The following is a 24,793-nucleotide window of genomic DNA, read 5'->3' on the forward strand; positions in this document are numbered from 1 at the left end:
ATGCGCATATTATTTATTATTGTCCATTGCTAATTCTTTGGTGATATGAAGCTGAAGTACAGCTATTCACCAGCTTCTTGCTAGAATTTTCCTGTCCCACCTTAAAAGGAGCAGCAGTTATGTTCTGGTGCGTCAGAACCGCTAGACTATTTCAGGTGGAATGGGAAATTTAGCTAGGTAGCTACCGAGTCATCAGCACACTACTAGTGATTTTTATGCTTGTTATGAAGAAAACGACCATAATACGTTGAAACAACATTAAACTAAGACAGTACAATGATTATTGTAGTTTTTAACGTAGAAAATACTTACATTTGTGAGTTTCTTTGGTCGCTTGCGCCGCCATCTTTCCAGTTTTTCTTTTTCTCATTTCACTCTGTTTGGAGTGTCTCTCTGAATAACCTCCATTTGGAGGGCTGTGTCACCCAAACACTTAGCCCTTCCCCTCTATCTCAACAAAAATCAGGACACCCTACCCCTAGATGTGAACGCACAAAACAGACGGCTAAGGGCTAAGTGGTAGGGGCGAGGGGTGAAATGGGATTGGGCCTAAGTTTCTCGAGAATGCCAAACCGCATCTTAACACTTTAATTATGCATACATTTTCAAAAAAGGGTAGAATTCCCCTTTAATGTATGCGGTTTTATCTGAGTCTTTGTTTACATCTTTTTTAATATCCTTTTCAAATGTCCCCAGCATCAGTGAGCCTTCCCTGTTTGTCCCAGTCCAGCGAGTGGTGTTTGATGGGTTTCCTCGACATTACCGGCCCTCTCCTCGGAAACACACCCCATCTCTGTCCCTTTGCAAGTCATGTGACAAAACAAGTGGACCACCACAGAGCTACCAACCTGCATACACCCACTTTTCTCACCCAATAAGACCTGTTTCCAAACTGGATCAGCCCGTCACCCGGGCTCGGAGGCTCACTGCTGGCCAGTGTGGACTGCGACCTTTGGTGAAGCAGTACCGGCAGACCCCACACAACGAGACTTTAACCATCAGGGGGACGCCGTGTCTTCCCAGCCGGCCTTCACCCACTACAGCTGCTACCACATCCCGAACACAGCTCCATATTTTCCTCCCGGTTGAAGGTGCTGGAGAAGAAGAAGACAAGGACAGTGAATCTGTTGATGAGGGTTTCATGGATGAGGTGGAGAACAAAGTGTCCATCCTTAAGCACCAGCGAGGAGACTCAAAGACACTTACACAACTGGATACTGCGGCATCACCTAAGGCTGATTTGGTCCAATTAGCGACCTGAGGCTATTATACCATGACTTAGTCCCATAAGTACCATTGTATTTATCACAGTCAGCAGTTTCATAACTGAATCCTAATCACAGAAAAGTCAATCTGCACACTTAACCAGGTGAAACACTTTGAGCAGTTTCTTCTAGTCTGAACTGCAGGTGTTAATCCTTGTTTTAAGTTAAGATAATGTGTGTATATCACTTATTTTGGTATATCAGAGAAACTAGATACTAGAATAAGACAAAGCTCCTATGTGTAACTCATCCTGGAGAAATTAGACTACTTAACTAAATTAAATGATACATAAATAAAACAAAATCAGTTTTATTTGTTTTATTCTGATACTCTTTTCATCACCTAGTTGCTGACTATGAGCAAGAAACAGTCATAATACATTTTTCGTGATCATTTCACAGCCACTCTTTATCTCTTAGAATTAATCAGATTTATAAGATTTATAAGTGTTAGGTAAATAGCTCTGCCTTGATTGGCTGCTCTGTCAAAACACTCCTTATAACTTCAACATGAATGAGTGGAGTTAACTTGCTGCAGGCTGAATAGGTGGATATATGCAAATGCATCCATATTTCTGACATCACAAAAATAGTGAATTCAAAGCAGGCTGTTTTTTGCAGTTTAAATTTCATATGGATTTGATGGATTGTGGAAGTGAATGGTACATTTTAAAACTTTAACATGGTTTATATTCTACAACCAACTTTTATTTGGAATAAAAAGCAAGTAAAATTTAGTTTTCCATGATATGAACCTTTAAAACAATTATCAAAGTTGTCATTTCATGTTATGTTGCATAAGGTATGCTATTGATTGGTGAGATATTTTCATCCTTTCTGGAGACTTTATTAAAATTCCCATTGGATATCAGATTGATAAATATTCATTCAATATTCAATATTAATTTAAATATTGACAACTTAATGAAAGCGAGCATTTATTTAGTGTTATTTCGTGTGCTTTAAAACTGCAAGGGCACTTCTGTGAATGTGCTAATAAGTTCAATGTCTACATACTTTTTTTTTTGAAAGACAGTACATTTTGACTTGGTTTCTGAATGGTTTCCATCCATGTCAGATGTAAAGCCTTTTCTCCCAAAGTGCTGAAATTATTCTTGTTTGAATGTACAAAATATTAGAGCAGGAATGTCAAACAAATCCTGAAGGATCATAGGACATCAATGTTACTGGAACTGTTAAAGAGGTGGGCTGAGAATAGTCCACCAACAAGATATTCAGCCAAGGGTCTTGTGGGCAGCATCCTGTGACCACTGATAAAGGACTAGAGGATGACCAACACAAAACCCGCAGCAACAGGTGAGCTACTGTCTCTGACTTTACATCTACAAGGTGGACCAACAAGATGGGTGTGTCTAATAGAGTGGACAGTGAGTGGACACAGTGTTTAAAAACTCCAGCAACACTGCTGTGTCTGATCTAATACTAACACATTACTACCAAGTCAGTGTCACTGCAGTGCTGAGGATGATCCATCACCCAAATAATACCTGCTCAGTGGTGGCCCTGTGGGGTGGTCCTGACCCCTGATAAAAAGCGGTAAAGGGGGGGCAGATTATACAGGGAAACAGATGGACTACAATCTATCATTGTAGAACTGGAAAGTGCACCTTTATAGTAGATGAACCGGCTAAAAGGACAATGAATGCAGATATAAGGTACCTGATAAAGTGACCAGCGAGTGCATAAGTCTTACACAGCACTATAAAAATGTAGCTTCTTATAGTGTTACTGCAGATCTTAGAAACATGATTCTTATACTTTATACTACGTAAATAAAATGGCTATACTTTGCGTTGTAGACATCATGACCTCTGGTTCTTATCACCACCACTGTGAAGACGTCTGAGTCAGTAGGTTTCTCTACAATCAAACCACTCTGGGTGACTTTCTTTACTTCTTAATCACTGAATTATGCAGAATTAAAAAAAAAAAGAAGAATTCCTCTTTTAGACATGAATAGACAAAAGACCCGGCTGTTGCTTTTTTAAAGAAATACATTTTATGCTCCTTCATATATTTTACCCAGCACACTTCATACATAGTAAATATCAAGCAGATGAAAGTGATTGTAATTTCTGTAGGAAAAATGAGGAAACTTTTTTATTCTGTGTTATGTCTGAAACATTTTGGAGCCCACTTTATCTTTAAATCTATTGACTACTCATTCTTTTTTAGAGATACTGTCCTATATTTCGAAAATAAAAATGTTTGTCTTGAAAAAATACATGAATAAATTTGGAAGAATTAAAGAAAACACTTGGGCGTGTTCTTCTTTTAAAATTAAATATTTGCACATACAAAAACAACAACAAAGACATCAGTCTTCACACTACTCTGATACAAGTTTGGATCAAAGCGTATGTCATATACCTCCAAATAAAAGACAGCCAGGGAAGAGAAGGAGGAAAAACAAATGAACAAACAAATAAACAAAAACAGTAAATAGAAACCAACACAGAAATAAAAAAGAACGGATCTAAGTACAGTATTATAAAACTGATTACTTACACAAAAATGCCAAAATTAGAACGCAGTTTCCAGGTTTTCACAGCGTTCTCAATGAAAGATAGATAGGTAGATAAAGATTTCAAATAACAGTCTATGTCTTTGATACTTGAATTATGATCTTTGACATTTTAATGTTCACCTTAATTATTAACATATCCCCCTTTCTGCTATTTGCATTTTAATCATTTGTTTCTTTTATTTTTGATTATCTTTCTCTTCTTCCTCTGTTGTTTTTACTTTGGTATGAAACAGTGTTTACATACTACATCAAACTCTTTGTAAAACAATATGTGAGAAAAAAAAAAAAGGTTTTCCATGGTATGGACCCTTTAAGGGTAAAGGTAAGGCAGTGGTCCTGCAGAACCACAGTCTGAAACCCATTTTTAGGGAATGTTTAGGGCCAAACTTATAAATGTATAAGTAAAGATAATTATTATAAAGAGATGGCTCTACTCTTCTGTACCTTACACTCACGTATACAGTACTTTGCCAATAAACAAATCTTGGGGTGCTGAAGCTGCTTGGCGGAATGAGCGCGTTGGCCGCTGGAGGTCGCTGCTGCAGCAGCCCGCAGCGCTGTTTTCTGCAGGGGGAGTGGAGCTCCAGCAGCAGCGTGCGGAAGGGATTTAGCGGGAGTGAGAGTTAGCGGCAGTCCGGCCAGCCCTCGCTCTTTACTTCTTCATTTCTGCGCTCTGGTGGAAGATAATCTCCCGCAGGACTCGTGCATGGAGCGTGTTGTGTGAGCGGCCGCCTCACTGCAGTGTCTGTTCGCTCCGAGGTCAGTATTGTGCAGCCGGACTGACTGTGTGGCCCGCGTGGTGTTTGCAGTCTGCAGCTCCGCTAACATGAACTCCAACTAACTGCTCTGTCGGAATGGCTGAAATGAGTCCGGCTGCTCGAGCAGAGATGCGGTGAGCAGAGCGGGTCAGTCATCTCGGCTGCTCTGCTGGAGTGGCAGAGAGGTTCACTGAACTCCAGACGCTCTATAAGACGCGCTGAAACAACATGAACTGTAAGAACGTCTCGGTCCAGCTGCTCCAGCAGAGGGACTCAATCAACTCCAGCTGTTTTGCAGTCTCTTGCTCAGCTAATGTTAACGCTAGTTGTTCTGGAAAAATGCAGAATGGTTCTGCTAACAGTGCGTTGAAGGGCAGTTCCACCAAATTTTCAAATTGTTTGCATAAATCCGTCGTTGTGATGTAAACAAAGTCATTCAGAGTGGTTTGCTCTGCACAGAAACGTGCAGACTCCGATTTCTTTACAGTGGTGGTGAAAGGAAACAGGGGTCGCCATGTCTACAACACACCCATTTTATTTATTATCCAAAACCACTAGTGAACCCACCCGTGTCTTCTGGGTTTTGTAGTGTTATGCTGATGATGGTAAAATAGTGGTAAAAAGTTTTCTTTGGGGACTATTTTGCCTTACAACGACCTGCATGTACCCCTCCGTCATGAACGGGTTACAGTAAATGGATTAACAAGACGTTTTAGGACAAAACTTTATCATAAAACATAAAAATCGGGCATCCACAACCATTTCGTGTAATAACGTCCTGTGAGGGAGCTTTTAGAGGCATTCAACTCTTCAGACGTCTGGTTCCTATCACCACCACTGTGAACAGTTCTGGCTCTAACTTTCTCTAGAACGGAGCATTTCATACCAAACCACTCTGAATGACTTTGTTTACATCTTAACCATAAATTATGTAGAATTGTTTGAAAAATTGGTGGAGTTCCCCTTTAACTCCAGCATGGCTGAAGCAACAAAGTGTCTTTTTTTCGGAATTCCTGCATAATTCAGTCCTCGGGATCTAAACAGAGTCATGCAGAGTGGTTTGGTGTGAAATGTAGAGAAACTTAACAGCTCAGATTTCCTTACAGTGGTGGTGACGAACCAGCCAGAGAAGTCAATACAGCCGTTTTATTTACTAACCAGAACGACCCCTGGACCTACACACATCTTCTGAGTTTTTATATGTAATGGTGAAATAGTGGTAAAAGATATATAACAGATTTATAATAGTGCTTTTATTATTAACTGGCCTTATAACACCCTGCACGTACTTCTTCGCCATAAATTGAACCTAAAAAATATAATTTAAGCCAAAACTTTGTCTTAAAACTATCATTAAATAATGTGTCACACATCAGGCCGCGTATTTATAACTACTTCATGCAACAGCTTTCTGTGAGGGAGCTTTTAGAGGCAAATTAATAATAATAATAATAATAATAATAATAATAATTTTATTTATATAGCACTTTTAATGCCAGTGGCAGCTCAAAGTGCTTTACAGACAGGTGATAAAGCTTAACAGTAATACAATAAATTCTAAGTATTATTTTAGGATCATATAAGAAAATGACAGATCAAATTAAAAGATGTAAAATAAAAATACCACGAGACGTTAAAGAGACATTTTTAGATGCGTCTTAAAAGTGAGCACTGAGCTTGACTGTCTGATGAAAGGTGGAACTGAGCTCCGCAGTTTAGAAGCAGAATAACTGAAAGAGTCTCTCCATGTTTTCTGTATTTTACTGAAGGTGTTTTTGTAGAAGGCCAGTATTTAAAGCTTTAGACATCTGGTTCCGTTCACCACCGCTGTAAACGATTCAGACTACAACAGAGTGTTTCTCATCAAACCACTCTGAATTACCGTGCTTACATCTTTAAATTTAAAGTTTAAATCGTGAAAAGTCTGCGGAATTCCCCGGCCGCTCCATCACAAGCTGCACTACTTAAGGTGGAACGGGAAATTCTAACAAGCAGCTTCAGCTACTGAGCTACAGACAACACTCTGATTTGGCGGTTTTGCCTGAATGTCTCGACTCTAGCCGCTCTGTAAGATGGGTCAGCGTGCTAACTGTAGTTGTTTTGCTGAAATATGGCTCAGTACCTGCGTTTCAGCCGCTTACGATGTAGTTTTGCGTAGTTTTAGCACCTCTCTGCGTCTCGCTGCTAGCCTGGGTGTGTGCGCTCGGGCTGGTGATGCTACAGCTCCTTTAGCTCCGTATGTAAACATTCACTGTCGCACCGACACGCGTGTCTGTCTGTAGCTACATGTAAGAAACAATCAGGTAAACAGCATAACAGCGTGTTTATGATGAGCGCTGCAAAACTCAGTCTAACCAGACCGACGTGGCCTTATATTATGCGTGAAAATGCATTTTCGTGTTCGTGTTGTTTAGCAGCCAGTATATATTTATTGTTTTTGCCCGGATAGCCGCCTTTGTTGGCACCAAAACACCTTACGAGTGAAGTTTTTCGGCAGGCTAACGGACTAGCTTAGCTAGCCAGCTCATTGCTGTGTTTATTAGCTGCCTAGCCTGTTAGCTGCTGTTAACTTTTGTTGTACAGGACTGAGGGGCGGTTTAAAGGGTCCGAATTACGGGAAACAAAACTGCCTTTACTTTTTTGAAGGTCTCTAAATGCAAGTTTCAAAACGTGTACACTTAAAGATGGTTCTTCAAGGGTTCTTTAGTAGAGAAAATGGTTCTGTTTAGAACCTTGAGTTCTGTAACCTATAGAGGTCATGGTTCTTTGCATGGTGAAATGGTTCTTCTTTCAGATTGATGGAGAATGTGTTGTATATGGTTCTATCTAGAAACCTTTTGAAAATGGTTCTATATAGCACCAGAAGTGGTTCTTCTTATCATTACAAGCTTGACATTGTATATAGAACCAGTTTAAAAAGGTTCTGTATAGAGCCATGTCCAACACATTCTCCATCAATTTGGAGAACCATTTTACCATGCAAAGAACCATTAAGCATGGAAATGGTTCTTCTGTATATGGAAATGAAGCTGCCAAAACAGCCTGTTTTCTATTCTTTGTTTTTGTGATGTCATGAAGGACGATGCATTTACATATACACTGCAGTTTAGCCCCACCCACTCACACTGAAGTTATTAGAAATGTTTCAGCCTGGACTACTTGAGGTGCAATATAGGACAGCTAATCAGAATAGAGGTCATTTACATATCAGTACACATAAAGGCGCAGTAACAAAATGGCCTAATTAATGGTTTAATTCTAAATGTTAAAGAGAGGTTTGATAAGTTATTAGTTATTGTAAAATGAATTACATTCGTTCAGATAATGCCTTTTCAGAACGGTTTAGGGATGCACAACAATATCAGAATCATATTTGTATTGACAGATATTTGCTTGAAAACCTCTGGCTTTGGAGCAATGTTTAGATTTCACAGATATTCGAAATAAATTTTTGACGATGTATTTATTGAGTTCTGGAAGAGTAGAAAATTTAGGTGAACCCACTAAACCATGAAGCAGCCTTATGTATAGGGTATTGATTTTTTATTTATTTATTTTGTTTCTTGCAAGCAGGTACCGAGACATTTAGCCAGCCCTTTAATAACGAACGGTCACAGTTATATATGTTGGACTGATGCCAGCACTAAAACACATTACACAGCAGTACATTCCTTTAATTTGTTGTCCTATACAAATAAATCGCTGCTGTAGGAACAAAACCTTGTATCTCCGTTTTTGTCAGTTTCAGTTTCTTACATAATTTGAAAACACCTGTTCCCATTTACGTTGAATGTAAATTTCATGATGAGTAGATGAGAGGAAGTGGCCCAGAATTACATGGAAAAAAAGTCTGGTTACATTGACTTACATTAAAAGTGAGGTATGTTTTTCCTTCTCCTGTGAAGTTACCATTTTGGAGATACGAGGTTTTGTCCCGACAACAGCAAAATGTTTAATTCTCTGTAATGCTAATCCGGGTTGATCTAGTCCCAATTTCTACATTTTCTAAATGTAGTCATCAGCACTGACAGACGTGTACGTGTAAAATATTGAATATTGGCTCTGGTCCACAATTCCTGTATTGTTGCAGCCCCCCAGCTCTTTCACATCATGGTCAAATACAAAATACATTCCCACCATATTTGTCCTTCGCGGTGTTCTGCTTCACCAGCGGTGTTGCGTCACTTTTACTCAGTAGCAGCACACACACATGAATGAGGGGCAGATTTTGCTGCTTGAGCAGTGTGTTATAGGGTTATGTACAGAATATACACCAGTAAGGTGCACGTTTTTGCGAGTGTAAAATGTCTGTCACGAGTGTTTTTATTCTTTTTTTGGTACATATTTCTAGATGCACACTGCTCGAGACAAGCTACAAAGCATCCTGCCACTGCGCAAAAACGGTGGTGAACAGGTATAGGATGGTGAAACACTGCAAGTCTGAATGACACATAATTTTTCGTCTTACTTATCCGTGCTGATGAGGATCTGGATGATGTGATATGCATCACTGATTGCGATCTTTGGCAGATCCTGCTAAAATCTCATGTAGAAAGTCAACATGTAGCACTGACTGGGACACCGGCAGATCTTGTTATGCACACACTGTTTATAGTGAAAGTGTTCAGCACTGTCTTGTTCCACTGGGCAATTAATTTGTGGTTCACATGGGTGTCGAACTGTTGGGGGATCCATACGGATCAACTGTAGTCCATTACGCCACTACCTTGAGCTGCACCTACACTGAGATTACCACAATCTGAACATGAAGAGTTTTATTATTATTATTATTATCATTATTATTATTATTATTATTTATTTTTTTTTTATACATCGATCAGGCATAACATTATGACCACCTCCTTGTTTCTGTGCTCATTGTCCATTTTATCAGCTCCACTTACTATATAGGTGCACTTTGTAGTTTAACAATTACAGACTGTAGTCCATCTGTTCCTCTGCATACTTTATGTTCTTGCTCTGTGAGGGTCCTTGGGGTCCTGACCACTGAAGAACAGGGTGAAAGGGGGCTAACAAAGTATACAGAGAAACAGATGGACTACAGTCTGTAATTGTAGAACTACAAAGTGCACCTATATAGTAAGTGGAGCTGATAAAATGGACAATGAGCGTAGAAACAAGGAGGTGGCCGTAATGTTATGCCTGATCAGTTTATAGGTACCTGTTTATTATTATATGTAAGTAATACAGAGGGGAAAATAAAACAAGATTAATGCGACTAAGTACTACAGTTTTATTTTCTTTTTTGGCATAACTGTGCCAGAGCATATATACTGAATTGCTGTGTTAAATCTTAAAATAAATGTATGGTATATGTTGTCTTTCAGACTTGTGAGAGATGTCTGACTCCCCTAAATATCCAGAAAAAGAAGGTACACTGATGGAGGGCACAGTGCAGGTTGGAGAGGACCCAACTGGACGTCACAGTGGAGATGATGTCAGTTGCACTGATGGCAAAATAAATGTACAAGGTTCCCCTGTTCTGGAGAAGTCAGACTGTCAGAGCACCTCTCAGTCTGCAGTAGAAGAACCTGTTCCCCAAGAGAACCTGATGGAAGGAAGTCAGGAGGAGGAGGAAGAGGGTGCAAGAGAGGACATTCAGGAGGTGATGATCCAAGAAGACACAGACAACAAGCAAGAAGAGGACCAACAGATGAAGCATGAACAGGAGGCAGTAGAGGAAAACAGAAAACCTGAAAACATGGAACAGAAGAAACATCAAATTAGTCAAGAAGAGGAAGAGCCTGAAGGTGTAGGCATCAGACAAGAGGTGGACATACAGTCTTTGGATGAGGAGAGCAGTCAGGAACAGCCAGAGTCAAAAGACAGGAAACTTGGTGAGGAGAACCTGGCAGAGGAGAAGCATAATATTGATCAGGAGGAGGAAGGAGAGAAGCAGCTGGAGGAAATAAGGCATCAAGATGAGGAGGCTGACAGAGATTTGGAGGGAGGGACTGCTGGGCAGGATCAGGGGAAGCAACAAGCGGAAGACAGAAATCCAAGAGAAAAGAATGTGGAAGAGGAGGAGAGAAGTGGTCAACAGGATGAAGAGCAGCAGAAACTAGAGACAGATAGAGATGTGAAGGGAGAGAACGCTGGACAGTGTGAGGGAGAGACAGTAGTGGAACCCCAAAAAACAGAGGAGAAGAACATGGACGAGACAAAGGTGGAAAAAAATGCACAGGAGCTCAAAGAGCCAACAGAGATGGACAGAAAATCTGAGGAGAACGTGATGGAAAAGAAGACTCAAATGGAACAGGTGGAGCAGGAGGCATCAGAGGAGAATGAGGTGATGCAGAAAAACAAAAAACACAGTGGAACTGAAGAAGTGGCGCCGGAGAGGTTAGAGGAAGATGAGGAGCAGAGAGCGGGATCTGTCGGACAAGAAGCAAATGAAGAAAATTGGACGGTTATCAGGACAATAGAGGATGACTCTGCTGAAGCCCCAATGGATATCGATCACACGGGAGAGAAGATGCAAGCCAATGTCCTGGAAGATTCAGAAACCTGTTTGAACACGGGTGAGCGTGAACAGCTTAATTTGGAGGTGTTTGTATCCGTAGCCTGGTACATGGCAGTGGTGTTGTTCTCTTTTCCAAAGCTGATCTGTCTTTACAATGAATACAGAGATAATGTTTATTTGAGTACCAAAGAAATGTACAGACCTCCAGGTATCACAAGATACTGACATTACTTTTACCTACGGCTGGGTTTTGTTAAAATATTTTTGATATCAAGACCAATACAGATACCTCGATTTCGACACTGATTCCTGAATGATACTTTTTTTCCCAATACCTTCTTTTTAAATTACAGACTTCAGGTTTGTCATTTAAAGTAGGTATGGTTTAAAGTAGAAATGAGTATGAGGAGCTGGAAATAGGTGTATTTACTGACAGTAATGGATTGCAGAGTAATCAAGAGATGCTTGTGTTAATTATATGTTTACAATACAATTAAGACAACAATCTGCAGTCTAGATTTTGGATTGAGCATGCCTGTTGGCTCATGGATGCTAAAACTGACTTAAATAGTGAATAGCAAAGGATATTCTAATACTCTGTAGTATTAAAGTAATCCAGTTGGTACCATAAAAGTATAGTTTCAAAACCCAGCCCTACTTTCACTGATAGATCCTTATTGATGTGCTTTCTAAGGAATGGTTTTAGTGTCTTCTGCAGTGTAATTTTCCCCTGTAACCTGAAATATAGTGAATATGTTCTTTCTTTCTTTTGAACAAAGACACTGCTGAAAGCCCTTCTGAAGAAGTACGACCTGAATTGCAGCCCTCTAACAGTCAGGCTCAGACTTCTGAAGTGTCATCTGAAGACATGTCATCTAACAAATCAGGTAAAACAAGTAAGGACAGTATAATTACACCAAGGTCATTTTTATGCATTGGCCCCAAAATGTATTTGAAAACTTACCTTTTGACCATCGGTAATTTTCTGAAGGTCTTTAAGTTACTTCATATAGCACAACATAAAACAAGCCTTTGTGTGGAGGAAGCCTGGAGAAGAACTCCAACCAGACTCCACAAAGAAGACATCAAAGTCAGAGTCTGTTTTTCTTACAGTGTAGTCTGTGAGATTGTGTTTATTAATGGGATCATGAACTCAGAAGTCTACAAAGCATTTGGAAGAAAACCTGCAGGCATCTGTAAAGAAACTGCTCAAAGGATAACAATCTGAAACTCACCAGCTGCCTTTTCAAAGAATACTTTGCTGGAAAGACAGTTACAGTCTTGGAAAGGTCTCTTTAAAATAAATCACACAGTACTTTTTGGGGCCACTGTGGATAATTCTGTGTGCTTTGAAAGCATGCACTTTCAGACGAACGAGAGAGTAAAAGAAAAATCATGTCAGAGTTTGGTGAAGTAGTTTTGTTAAAGGAATTAATGGAAAACTGATTTTCCTCACTCTTCGGCGTGCAACAGTTTCGCAGAAGGATTGTTTCAGCCCGTGCTGCTTTTTGAATGAAGCACAATACAGGGCAGCCAATCAGAACAGAGCTTCTGTACATATATCAGGGGAAAATTGCGATTTTTGTGACCAATATTGCGATTGCAATTTAAATACAATTATTTTCTATAAATTATCTTCCAGGCCTGTGTTTTGTCCAAGAAGACCAGAATATCCTCTTTTTTTTCTGGCAAACTTGCGCACTGAGTGCATCAGACTACCAGTTAGTTGTGATGGTTATGATGTCACATATACAGAAACCTGGGTGTTCTGTTGCTTCTGATTGGTCGAACTCATCTACAGGAATTTCACAGCCTCTGTGTTATTAGGTTAAATTTTCTCCATTTAAAGCTTGTTAAGGCAACATTGCTGATAATGTATTGTCATAAAAACTGCGCTCTTTCAAATTGTGATTTTGATATAAATACGATTAACCCCTCCGCTCTGACCTATATCTGTCTGAAATGCACAGTAACAAGAACAGCCTGTTTAATTTGAAGGGATAAAGAGAAATTGGAAAATGGCTCTGTAAAAAATAATTATGACCACATAAACATTTATAAGTGCATCACAGGGGAAAGCAGTAAAAAAAGAAAAATGAATAATATGGGACCTTTAAAGTAAATCACCAGCCTGGACATCTATGTTTCTGAAGCATTCACGTCCAACCCTGTTAGAACAAATCTGGTTCAGATCCTCAGTCTGCTTCATTAGTTGGATTAGGTACTTTAGGTTTAGAGCTGAATTCTGCAGAAAAGTAGATCTCCATGAGCAGGGTTGGTGAAGTCTGTAAAACCCCTTGAAGAAGAAGGATTTTTAAATTACAATTCTTGTTGCTGTGTAATGTCAGATTTGCTTTGTACTTCATTTCAAAACATTTGATCTTCTCCAATAGAAAACCAGACGGTCCAGGAGTTGAAGGATGAGATGATGGAGTCTTCTATACAGACAGTGAGTGTATTATCAACATTCATTTATAAGTGAATTAGATTCAACAGGAATGTGTGTGTGCAGGTACACGCTGCTTATTCAAGACATTTCTTATTTCTCTCCAGCCAGTGCATTCTGTTTGGCCCGTGGAGGAAGAGGAGAACATGGATATTGACAGTTCCACTGTCCTGTCTGTGAAGGTCAAAGATGAACCTATGGATGAGGAATATGATCAAGCTCTTGTACCTCAGGATCCAACAGGAAAGGTCAAGGATGAACCTGACACCAGTGAAGTGAGTTGTGTTTGTATTTTGCACTCTTTCAGCTGAGAGCTGAGCCTAAGGTTGAGTTGTACCTGCATGGTGGCTTTGTTTGTTGTGTGCTATACCTCACAAGGAGAGGAGCACACTGCAAAATATGATATCTTGGCAAGTGAAATGATCTTAAATGTAGTAAATATATCTAATATATCTCATTTTAGATTGTTGTAATTTCTAGACATTTTTTTTTCTTTTTTTTTTATCAAGTGAAAATATTTTACTGTGTTGATAATTTTGCTTGTTTTAAGAAAATGCTTGAAACAAGCAAAATTGTCTGTCAGTATAGTGGACATTTTCATTCGATAAAATATATATTACACTCCTCAATGAGAGATTCAGGAGAGAATTCAGTGACACTTTGTTTTGAGTGGTCCTTTGTAGATGAAACAAACAATCAACAGACGCTTAGTAACAGAGTTAGGATTGGGCTTTGGGTTAGGGTTAGGTTTTGAGTAAGGTTAGGTTTAGCGTAATGGAAGTAACATATTAACAACACATCTACTGAATGTAAGTAATGTATCTTCAAGATATTTACTTCAGTGTATTCAGATGCTTCACTACTGCTACTTCACTGATATGTTGTTGATGTGTTACTGATAATCTGTTAAGAGTTTATTAATCATCTTCAAATGACCACTCTAAATAAAGTGTTACAGAGAATTTAAAGCTTCACTGCATTTATTTGGATAATTGTTTTGACATTCTTTATGATGTATTTGTCATAACTACAGGAATGTGGCCAGAGATCAGAAGATGAGTTCAAGATCAGTGCAGTGTTCAGTGTTGGGAGAAATTCTGCACCTATAGGTATGAAAATGAGAAGGAGTTGTCCAATGTTAAATACAGACTTCTGCTCAAAAGTGAGCTATTTCTTAAGATTCTGAACTAATCTTGGAAATGTGTCATTGTAGCATCACTTTATAAAAGCATGTCAAGTTTTGTCCATTTTTTAAATTATTATTATTATTATTATTGTTATTATCAACTGTTTTGCTTGTTATTGTCAAAAAGTAGGGCTGAGTGGACCAGCATTTTAGTCTACTCAAATAACTCATTTTCAAAATCACCTTTAAAAACAACAATAAAGCATATTAGTTGTCTGTCTTACAGACTAGACATGCTTCCATTTCAAACAGTGTTTCCATACAGGCTGCCTTACACTGTCAGGGGGTTCTATGCAGGTACATTTTTTTGCTCATCAAGGTACAAAAATTGTAGTTGTACCCTTGATGGTACAACAAGGATTTAAGGGTCCAACTCTGTACCTTAGGTATGTTTTTCCCAGGGGAAGGTACATATTTATACCTTTTCATAATCTAATGTTTTAAAACAGAACAATAAAATAAAAAGCCTGACAAGACTATAAGACTGTAACTGCAATGGATTGTGGTACAATTATGCTCCCTAAGTAGACAACACATCAGTATGTGCTTGCAAAGATGCAAGGATATGTCTCTTAAAATGTAATTAAAAAGTGCTGAAGCGAAAAATTGAACAGCTTTTATAAAATTGAATAACTTCAAAAGATATGATGTCATGAACTTCTACTCGAACTTTTAGCGACTATCTCACTCTGAAAAGATCAGAGATCGTGTGCAGGGTGGGCAACTGCTTGCAGAAGTTTTTTTAATAACAGACTGATAAAACCCACTTCATGAAAGTGCGAACACATGCACATACAAATGACCAATCAGAGTGAAACATATGACAAAATCCCAACAGATGTGGAAAGCTTAACTGACTAGGGAAAAAAACAGGCACTCCATTTACATTTAAATGAAGTCGTCAAGGAGCGGGCCTGTTGTTCTACTTGAGCTTGAGTTAAATCTAAGCTTCATAGAGATCCATTCAGATCACACTCTCCCATTTTCTGTAGTGTTCTAAATTACACTGATGAGCCAAAACAGTATGCCTGTTATGCTGTTGGTCCTCTGTGTGCCACTAAAACAGCTCACTGCCCTGTGGTTTCTGGTTCCAAGACATTCACAGCAGATCCTTTAAGTTCTGTAAGTTGTGAGGTGGAACTGTCACAGATCGCACTGTTTGTTCCAGCACATCCCACAAATGTTCAGTTGGATTGTGATCTGGGAATTTGGAGGTCAGGGAAACACCCTGAAGTCTTCCTCCTGTTTCTCAAATCATTCCTGAACAGTGTGTGTAGTGTGGCAGGGTGCTGAAAGAGGCCACTGCTATCAGTGAATTCCATTGCCATAAAGGGGTGTACCTGGTCCGCACAATGTTTAGGTGGTGTCAAATTGACATCCACATGATTGCCCGGATCCGGGGTTTCCCAGCAGAACATTGCACAGAGCATCACACTCCCTCCACTGGCTTGCTGTCTTTCCACAGTGCAACCTGGTGCCATCACTTTTCCAGGTAAACAAAACGCACTTACTTAGCTGTCCACGTGATGTAAATGAAAACAGGTCTCGCTGGACAAGATGACCTCTGCCATTGCCCCAAGGTCCACTTCTGATACTTCTGAAACTCACAGAAATATTTAATGCAGCCCCGTAATCAACAGGGTGTGACGCACTGTGTGTGACATGTGCCTCCCATAACCATCATTAAATATTTCTGTGATTTGTGCCAGAATAGCCCTTCTGTTGGTTCAGACCAAACGGGATAGCTTCCAACACATTGACTGCAAAGACCGACTATTCGTTTACTGACAAATGTGTCCCTGACCTTGACATATGCTGTTGTTATAATAAAACTGCTGTGAAACTGCTTAAGTAGAAAATAAATGAGGAGAATGAGCTAACTGAGTTGGAGGCAATGTAGATTGGACAGTACTCAGATAAGGATCACTGCACTTTTTTCATATTTGAGATGATTCATGAAACTACAAAGTCTTATTTCAAATTTTGGACTGTGCATTTAAGTGCTCCCACGTGTGCTTTCAGTTTATTGCCCTCTGAGGCAAGTTGACATCTGGTATGAATTTATGACACATTCAACTAACCCAGCTCAAATGTATTTATTTCTAAGCATTTTCCATGTATTAACAGTCACTGTTCTATGTAAAGGCCCTTGCTGGTTTTAATTTATTTTAGGCTGCAATTTTGGTGGTTAAAAAGCTTTTGAATACTAAATAGAGAAACAAACAACCAACATAACAAATGCATGCTTGAGTTTTCGTATTATTCAGGCCAGTCCTATCAAAAAGTCTTTGTCAGTCTTGATAAACTGTACTGTGCATTGTGTTTGTTCCACAGGGTCCAGCACAGGCTCTCAAGCTGTAAGCACCTCAGCAAAGGCATCATCTAACTCCTCTGCTTCTGGCCTGACTCCTGCCAGCTCCCTGTGCGTAGTGTGTTCAGGCTGTAAGAAAGTTCTCCTTAAGGGCCAGACAGCGTTCCAGCGTAAGGGCTCTCCCCAGCTCTTCTGCTCGCCACAGTGTCTCTGCAGTACAGCAACCGACCTGGTGGTCAAGCCTGCCCTTAAAAAAAGCTGCCATTATTGCCTCAAGTGAGTATTAGTTTATTTCTTGTATTCTGCTCTGTAGAACAAAGTGCTAAATGACACTTTCTTTGTGTAAAATCAGTTAAACCACTGGGTTACTCTATATAACTGGAGTTCTAAAAATTAATAAAAGATACAGAGGAAATAGGACTCCCCTGGTAGACCACCAGAACTGCTTCAGATCTGAAAAATCCACAAGTGTTTCTGTCTATTCTTCCACTGTGAGAAAACAACACAACGCTACGGGTCTGAAAGAATGTGTGCCTGTCAAGAAGCCATTATGGAGAAAGGAAATAGACAAAAAAGAAGAAAATTTGCAAATCACACAAGAAGCTGCTCAGAACAATTGACTCACCACCCCAGAGTCCAGACCCTAATCATCACTGAATGTCTTTGGGATTATTTGGATCGTGCGAAGCAGAAAATGTAACCAGTGCAACCAATTTCTAAGACTGAACTTTGAAAATGTCTCTGCAGATTTCTTTGAAAAAACTGAAAGAAAGTCTCCTGGAAAGAATGGAAGCTGTAATAAAGGCAAACGTTGGACACATTAAAAAATAACTTAAATGTAATATAGGAAATGTTAATAAAGCATTAGTGTTTTTAAATGGGTTGAAATATACCTTTAGAAACAAATCCACACATTAAAATTAGCTGGTTTTGTCTCTTGCACTAGTCAAGCACACTGCCATTTTTTAAAAGAGATCACCTGTACACAAATTCGCAAATTGTCCCAGAATGTTCAGTATATGTCACTAAGCCAGTTCATGAGTTAAAGTCAAGGATAAAGGTGTGTAAGGAACGTTTCAGACCTTTTAAAGGGTTTGTGACCCATATGTCACCATGGTCTCATTAAAATACTTACAGAAGATGTCATGTGACCTCTTTGTCACAGTAAGAAAAAGGCAAATCAGCCATTTAATTAATTTAACTGTTTTTGTTATTTTGAATCAGTATATTTTCTGGTGTTCAGTTCAAAGCATATTTAAACAAACCTAAACATAAAAATTGAATTGTTTATTTTTGTATATCAGGACTGAAACTGCACCTTGGCTTTAGCTGAGACACTTTGCTTGATAAATTTAACAAACAAACAAGAATTTTACTATCCTGTGTTGATCCTATTTAATATAATTTTATTTACTTGAAGTATGAATAACAAGAACTGATACAGTCTTCAGAATGCACTCAAGATCGTCACTGGATCATCATGACAGTGAGCTTGAGGGATGTGAAGATGGCTCAGATGAAGACCCTGAAGGTCCTGATTACACTCCCAGTGACAAAGACTCAGAAAGTAGTGAATCAAATTATTTAGATACTGTACCGCAAACAAACATGAACCCCAGACAGCAAAATATAGCAATCCAAGGGGAAAAAATAACTTTCCTTTTGAAACCCCTGAGTGCACATTCAAAGGAAGAGTGTTGCACCCCAGACAGTCTTCATACTCCACTGGAGTATTTCAGAAGGTTCATAACAGCAGAAATGCTTGAGTTACTGATGGTACAAACAAATTTGTACAGTGTACAAAAATCTGAATGTCACAGAAATGTTAACACCACTGTTAAAGAGCTGGAAATATTGATTGGCCTTTACCTGCGTATGAGTCTTTGCCAAATGCCGGGAAATCGTGCGTACTGGGGAAAATGACACGAGGTGTCCCATGGTGGCTGACAGCACGTCACGCAACCGTTTTCAGACCCTGCTGTCATGTCTACATTTCACTGAAGACACTGATTTGCCCAACAGGCAAGAAGAGGATAGGTGTTGGAAGATCATCCATGGCTTGATATGTTTCGCAAACAATGCCTATATATCACCCAAGAAGAGCACAACTTTTTTGATAAACAAATGGTGCCCTTCAGAGGCATGGCCATTGTAAAGTCTGCAAAGTCAATGTGACCACCACCCTCTGTGAGGAATACGATGTGCGTCTTTGCTTCACTGAGGAAAGGAATTGTTGCTTACCAGACATAAGGACTGATAATGGATGGTTAAAACATGGTGCTGATAATACAAATGTTTCGTTTCCCTTCAGAGTTTCTTACCAATTATTTGTGAACAGTTTTATTTTTTAATTTATTTTTTTTTTATTTATCTCCCCAATTTAGTCGTCTCCAATTCCACCCGCTAGTTAGGACTCCTAACACCATCACACGATACTATTAACGCTAAGAGGGTGAAGGCAAACACAGGCTTCCTCCGAGACCTGTAAAGCGCCACTGCATCTTTTCGAACTTTTTGACACTAGGAGGTAGCAAAAATAATTGAGAAATTTATTTCATGGTGCCCATTTGGTCTGTTTTATATCCCTTATAAAGTGAACTGGGTCCAGGTTCTTTTGTTAATGGCCGTTTTGACTGGAAATGAAATGAATGGTGTTCTCTGGTGGTCTCTGACTTTTGCAGAGTACTGTATATCAAGCCTTCATTGCTTGTTTTGGGTTGAGAGAAAAGTGGCATAAACATGCTTTCACGTTATGTTTGGCGACATTTTTTTGGTTTTTATATGCCATCTTGCTAGAGAACCGAGTGCATTCTTAATATAAAAATATCTTTTCGTGAGGGACTGTTAAATATGTCTGTGTTTGGAACTATATTGATTATGTTCTCCTGACCAAGCTGTCTTTAAGGCTGTTGCATACTGAAGGATGTAACAGCGCCAATAAATGAACCAAAAATGTTTGGGAAGGACTGACCGAAATTTTACCGCTTTCAGACGTTTTCTAGGATGTCTGGAATAATTTGAGCTGCTTTTTATGGTTAATCGTCTTGATTGTTGCTATGCCAAGAGCAGATATCACCAGATAATTGTTCTAAAAAAATATGCATCGGACAGACGTTGAGATTTGACCAATATATATTGACTGGAAGATCAGAATGTTTAGGTGACGGTGGGATGCTGTGCTAAATTGATGCATTTTATTACATTTGCAACACTACAAAAATAATTTCTCTGTAATACTATTGCAAGTCGATCTAGTCCCAGTTTAGAATTATTTTAGAAATGTTTATCTATTGATTTTGGCATTGTCAGAAAATGAACAAATATTTGACATTGCATCAGCCCACAGTTCCCATGTTCCCTAATCAAATGTCACATATTTCGCATCTGTGAAATTGTGATAGGTATGCAAGATACCTTCTGAAACATGTTTTGTTGACACATGGTATGTAAAGGCGCTGTTTTGTTGACATATGGTGTGTGAAGGCACTGAGGTTGGTTTAAGTCTGAGCCAAAGTTAGTGCATCATTCAGAGCAGAATGAAATGTCTTCACTGTGTTCTCCGTTTCCAGGGAGATTCCTAACCCAAAGGATGTCATCATTGCCCCGGTGGACTCAGCAGGGGCCATGAAGGACTTCTGCAGTCAGAAATGCCTCAGCGCCTTTAACTATAAGAGGGACAGTGCAAACTCTGCTCTCGGTGCTGACCATAACGGCACAAAATGCAGCATATGCCAAAAAGCCTGCCCTGTAAGTAAGAAACCACCTAATGCCATTTTGTGATGCTCTGAATGATGGCTTGCTTTAAAAATGTCTTTGTTGAAGAAAGGGAATGTCTGTCTTGTCTAACAGCTTTTATTTTTCCTCCTCTGCTAGACTCGACATGAGGTTAACTACTTGGGCAGTGTCCATAAACTGTGCAGTGATGCCTGCTTCAATCAGTTCCGAGCCTCCAATAAGCTAACCATGAACTGCTGTGTCCACTGTGGAGGCTACTGTTACGGCGGAGATGGCCAGTGTCCCACCCTGGTGATAGACGGTGCTGTTAAAAAGTTTTGCAGCCAGAACTGCATCACTGCCTTCAAAAAGGTAACATTTATAATTCTGTGACAAACGATTTTTTTTAACACTGTTAAAGAATTTTCCTAGTTATGACCCTTCTAGACAGCTGCGTGTTGTGTGTTGCCATACTGTTTATCACCAAAGCACATTGAGTCTTGAGTATCATTTACAAGCAAGACTCACTGCTGATGCCGGCAATATCAGTAATATCAGTAAGGTTAACACTGGACGATGCCTTCAGCAGACTACTCTGGACAGTACTCGCAGGAGAACTATGGATAAATTAACAATCAGTAAACTAACAAAAGCAATATCAAAGTGGAAAACTAAAGCTCCCCTCCAAACAATACATAGCAGTATGACAGCAAGATGCCTCAAACTGTTGCTTTCACTGGATGTAACTGTGTTCACTCTGTGGAAATCATGTGATTTTCGTGTTTAGGATTATGTGCATTCACACAATGAAAAGAGTGCTATTGAATTACTGAAAGTAATAAATACTTGCTGAAGACAATTATTTTGTACGCTCATGTAGCTAAAACAACATGTACTGCTTTTTAAATGGGGAAAAGCCTCTATCAGGTCAAATTTGGGCAAATAAGACAAATGCGATAAAACACAATCAACTACATGTGATCAGTTGTGATCGTTGACAGCCCTAATAAAAATACATCATAAAGTCTCAGTCTAAAGGTGGTAATTTAAATAAAAGCAAAAAAGGTTGATGTGCACTGATATGACATTGATCTGAAGTGTTAGAATACGTTATATTTATTGTCATAACATACAATAAAATATGTGCTATTTTTTGGCCAAACTAAAATCTCAGGCTATTTTCAAATTAAAAGATCACCCCAAAAAAAAAAAAAACACAGCTTGGTGTATTGTTTTTATTGTGTTCCACTACTGTGTAAATAGTTTTTCCAGGCACATTTGTTTTTGTGGGTTTTCAACAGTAATTCTGAATTGTACCAAAATATTTCATTGGTGCATCGAAGAACGTTTTTCTAAAGAATCGTAATCAAATCATAGTGATGTCAGAGATTATATACTCTGTCTACGCATTCAGAGGTTTACACATTCGGGTCTGTCTGTCTATCTGTCTATGTATCTATCTTTTTATTTTGTTGCAGAAGTATGGAAAGCCTGTCCCCTGCACGATGTGCCGAGGTTATCATGCTGTGGTAGACATGGTGGAGAGCACAAACGCAGAGGGCAGCAGAGAGCTGTTCTGCTCTTCTGCATGTGTGACTGCATACAAAGTGCAGACAGTCAGCTCATCAGGTAATGTGACTGTGTTCTCTGGCTGTGTTGTTTCAGATTTGTTCTTTATATTGAGATGTTATTATCTGTAACACTGCATCTTAAACTATGTGCAGACTATTTGCAGCCCCTTAGTCTTCATAATTTGTTTTATATATATACTGATTTGTTCTTTTTCCACTACATTAAGGTGTTGCAGTGGAATGCAACAACTGTAAGCTCATTCAAGTGCCTCAGTACCACCTCGCCATGTCGGATGGTACTATCCGCAACTTCTGCTCCTTCAGTTGTGTGGTATCTTTTCAGGTACTGTTCAGATTTCTCCAGAACATTCTGAACTGACTTTGTTGTTTAATCTTAAGTAGTTTGTGCTAATAAAATTTCTCTTTCTGTTTCACAGTTGTTTTACAGTTTTTATAGATCATTTTATTCTCTGTTTTATTTTTCATTTTTGTTAGGATTCCTTTAATAAGACAAACTCTCAGAACCAGCTGAATGTTGCATCACCATCCCTGAGCACCACTCTCTCCCAGTCTGCCTCAAAGCCTGCCTCCACCAAACCTTTTTCTGCAGAGCCCAGCTCCTCTGGGGCTCTTCAGATCCCAGCAGTGACCAAAATTCCCTGTGCCCAGTGTCAGCGCGCTTTCTTCCGCAAGCCTGAGCTGCTGGACTTTAAGGTACTATCCTGTTGGATAGAAGTAGACTGGCTACACAATTTATTGATGAGATGTAGACTTAAAAGGGGAATGCCACCAATGTTTCAAAATTTCTGTAAAATTCAGTAGTTGAGATGTAAACAAACTCATTCAGAGAGGTTTGAAATACTTAATTGTAGAAAAACTTACTAAGTCATATCTTTTATTTCATGTCATTTATTATCAAAAATGACCAGTGAACCTCTGAGTTTTTATATATAATGTTGATAATGGGTAAAAAGTGGTCAGTTCTTTTCTTCGGGTGCAATTTTGGGGAAACACATGAATTCTTACAGTGCTCATTAAGGTAACATGGCCTTTACTCAAACCACATTTGAAAGTGGCTCAGTTCTGATTCTGAAAAATCAGATCTGTGTAACATTTAAGGCTTACCTGATGTGAAGGTAGCCCAAATTCATGAATTTGCAGCACTGAATGCAGAAGAGAGAAATTAGCTGGTGGTTGTGGATGTTGAGCACCATAATTTGTCATTAGGACCCTGTTTCTAACTCTGCTGGGTTTGAATCGTGTTTGATTTTGCAGGGAAAGATGTATGCATTCTGTGATAAGGGTTGTATCGACGAGTTCAGGAGGACCAACTACATCATGGCACAGTGTGTTTACTGCAAAATCGACAAGGTGGTGAAGGAGATAAAGAGGATTAACAACATTGACTGCTCTTTCTGTAGTGAGGGTAAGGCCTTACGTGCTACTTTTGCTGTTTCACTGTTCCATATTTGAAGTTCTCCAGTATAGATCTGAAATGTGTGCGATCTTACGACAGGAAATAAATCTACCTGTGCTTCCACAGGCTGCAAACTACTCTACAAGCATGACCTTGCCAAACGCTGGGGGAAGAAACACTGTCGAAACTGCCTCTACTGCAACAGCACCTCTCAGACTTTGGTGCTCGGTTTATTTTCTGGGAAACAGGAGGAGTTCTGCGGAAATGAGTGTTTGTCTCAGTACACACTGTTATTCTGTCAGGTAATATCTGCTAAGTGCTTTACTTATGCAGTTTTTTTCCTTTGGTTATTTCTCTTGCTCAGAGAACAATGCACAATACATACTAATGACGTAATTTTCATATTCATTTGCTCACTTTGGGAACCTTTATTATTTGTTCAGATTTGACACTGAGATAACCGGCAGGCAATGAGTACCAGAGTACATCGCATTAAGGGTACAGATGAGAACATAAATTATGAGTCATAAGGTATACCATGTATCTGAAATAAGTGTAATTCGAAGATGGTACAGAAATAAGATAATAACAGCGCTCAGGACACTGTTCACAAAAACCTAGAGATAATGGGGATTCCAGCTGCCCTAATGCTACACAAATGCCAATATGGGTAATCGGCTTATTGCATTTAAGACCCTGTGGGGCAGTTGTATAGGCTCTGTGATTTAGCTTAAAAGGCCCATATAATGGAAAACTGATTTTGGATCCGCCTTCTATTGCCACCTATCAACACAAGCACATAGAATCAACAGTGTTCAGGCCAGAGTTTATTTAGAGTTTGCCAGCATTACTAAGCATTATCATTACTTCACTTTCTAACAATGAGGTAGATTTTTATTAGGTACGGTGTTTATTAAGGGTGCTACCAGTAGGGACAATCAGCTCATTGCATTCAAAACACTGTAGGGTCATAGTATAGGCCCTGTGAATTAGCTTAAAGGACCCATATCACAGAAAACTGAACTTTTCTCACTTTTTTGAAATAACAGTTTAATGTAGTATGTAAGCAGTGTTAAAGTTTCAGCACATACCG

At 39.2% G+C, this 24,793-nt stretch overlaps 1 protein-coding gene across 1 annotated transcript in view; it reads left to right on the forward strand.

The window, feature by feature from the left end:
- Positions 1–4,389: 4,389 nt before the first annotated feature.
- Positions 4,390–24,793, forward strand: part of zmym4 (zinc finger, MYM-type 4) — a 33,020-nt gene continuing 12,616 nt past the window's right edge. Inside the window, exons 1-14 of the mRNA XM_036566255.1 lie at positions 4,390–4,572; positions 9,920–11,113; positions 11,835–11,942; positions 13,449–13,504; positions 13,609–13,776; positions 14,535–14,610; positions 17,022–17,274; positions 20,568–20,745; positions 20,872–21,084; positions 22,191–22,341; positions 22,511–22,626; positions 22,779–22,997; positions 23,559–23,709; positions 23,827–24,002. Of these exons, the coding sequence (XP_036422148.1) occupies positions 9,931–11,113; positions 11,835–11,942; positions 13,449–13,504; positions 13,609–13,776; positions 14,535–14,610; positions 17,022–17,274; positions 20,568–20,745; positions 20,872–21,084; positions 22,191–22,341; positions 22,511–22,626; positions 22,779–22,997; positions 23,559–23,709; positions 23,827–24,002 (3,048 nt within the window). The 5' untranslated portion in view covers positions 4,390–4,572; positions 9,920–9,930. The remainder of the gene's footprint in view (positions 4,573–9,919; positions 11,114–11,834; positions 11,943–13,448; positions 13,505–13,608; positions 13,777–14,534; positions 14,611–17,021; positions 17,275–20,567; positions 20,746–20,871; positions 21,085–22,190; positions 22,342–22,510; positions 22,627–22,778; positions 22,998–23,558; positions 23,710–23,826; positions 24,003–24,793) is intronic.

The sequence above is a fragment of the Colossoma macropomum genome, unplaced genomic scaffold, assembly GCF_904425465.1.
Source record: "Colossoma macropomum unplaced genomic scaffold, Colossoma_macropomum, whole genome shotgun sequence".
Classification (NCBI taxonomy): Eukaryota; Metazoa; Chordata; class Actinopteri; order Characiformes; family Serrasalmidae; genus Colossoma; species Colossoma macropomum.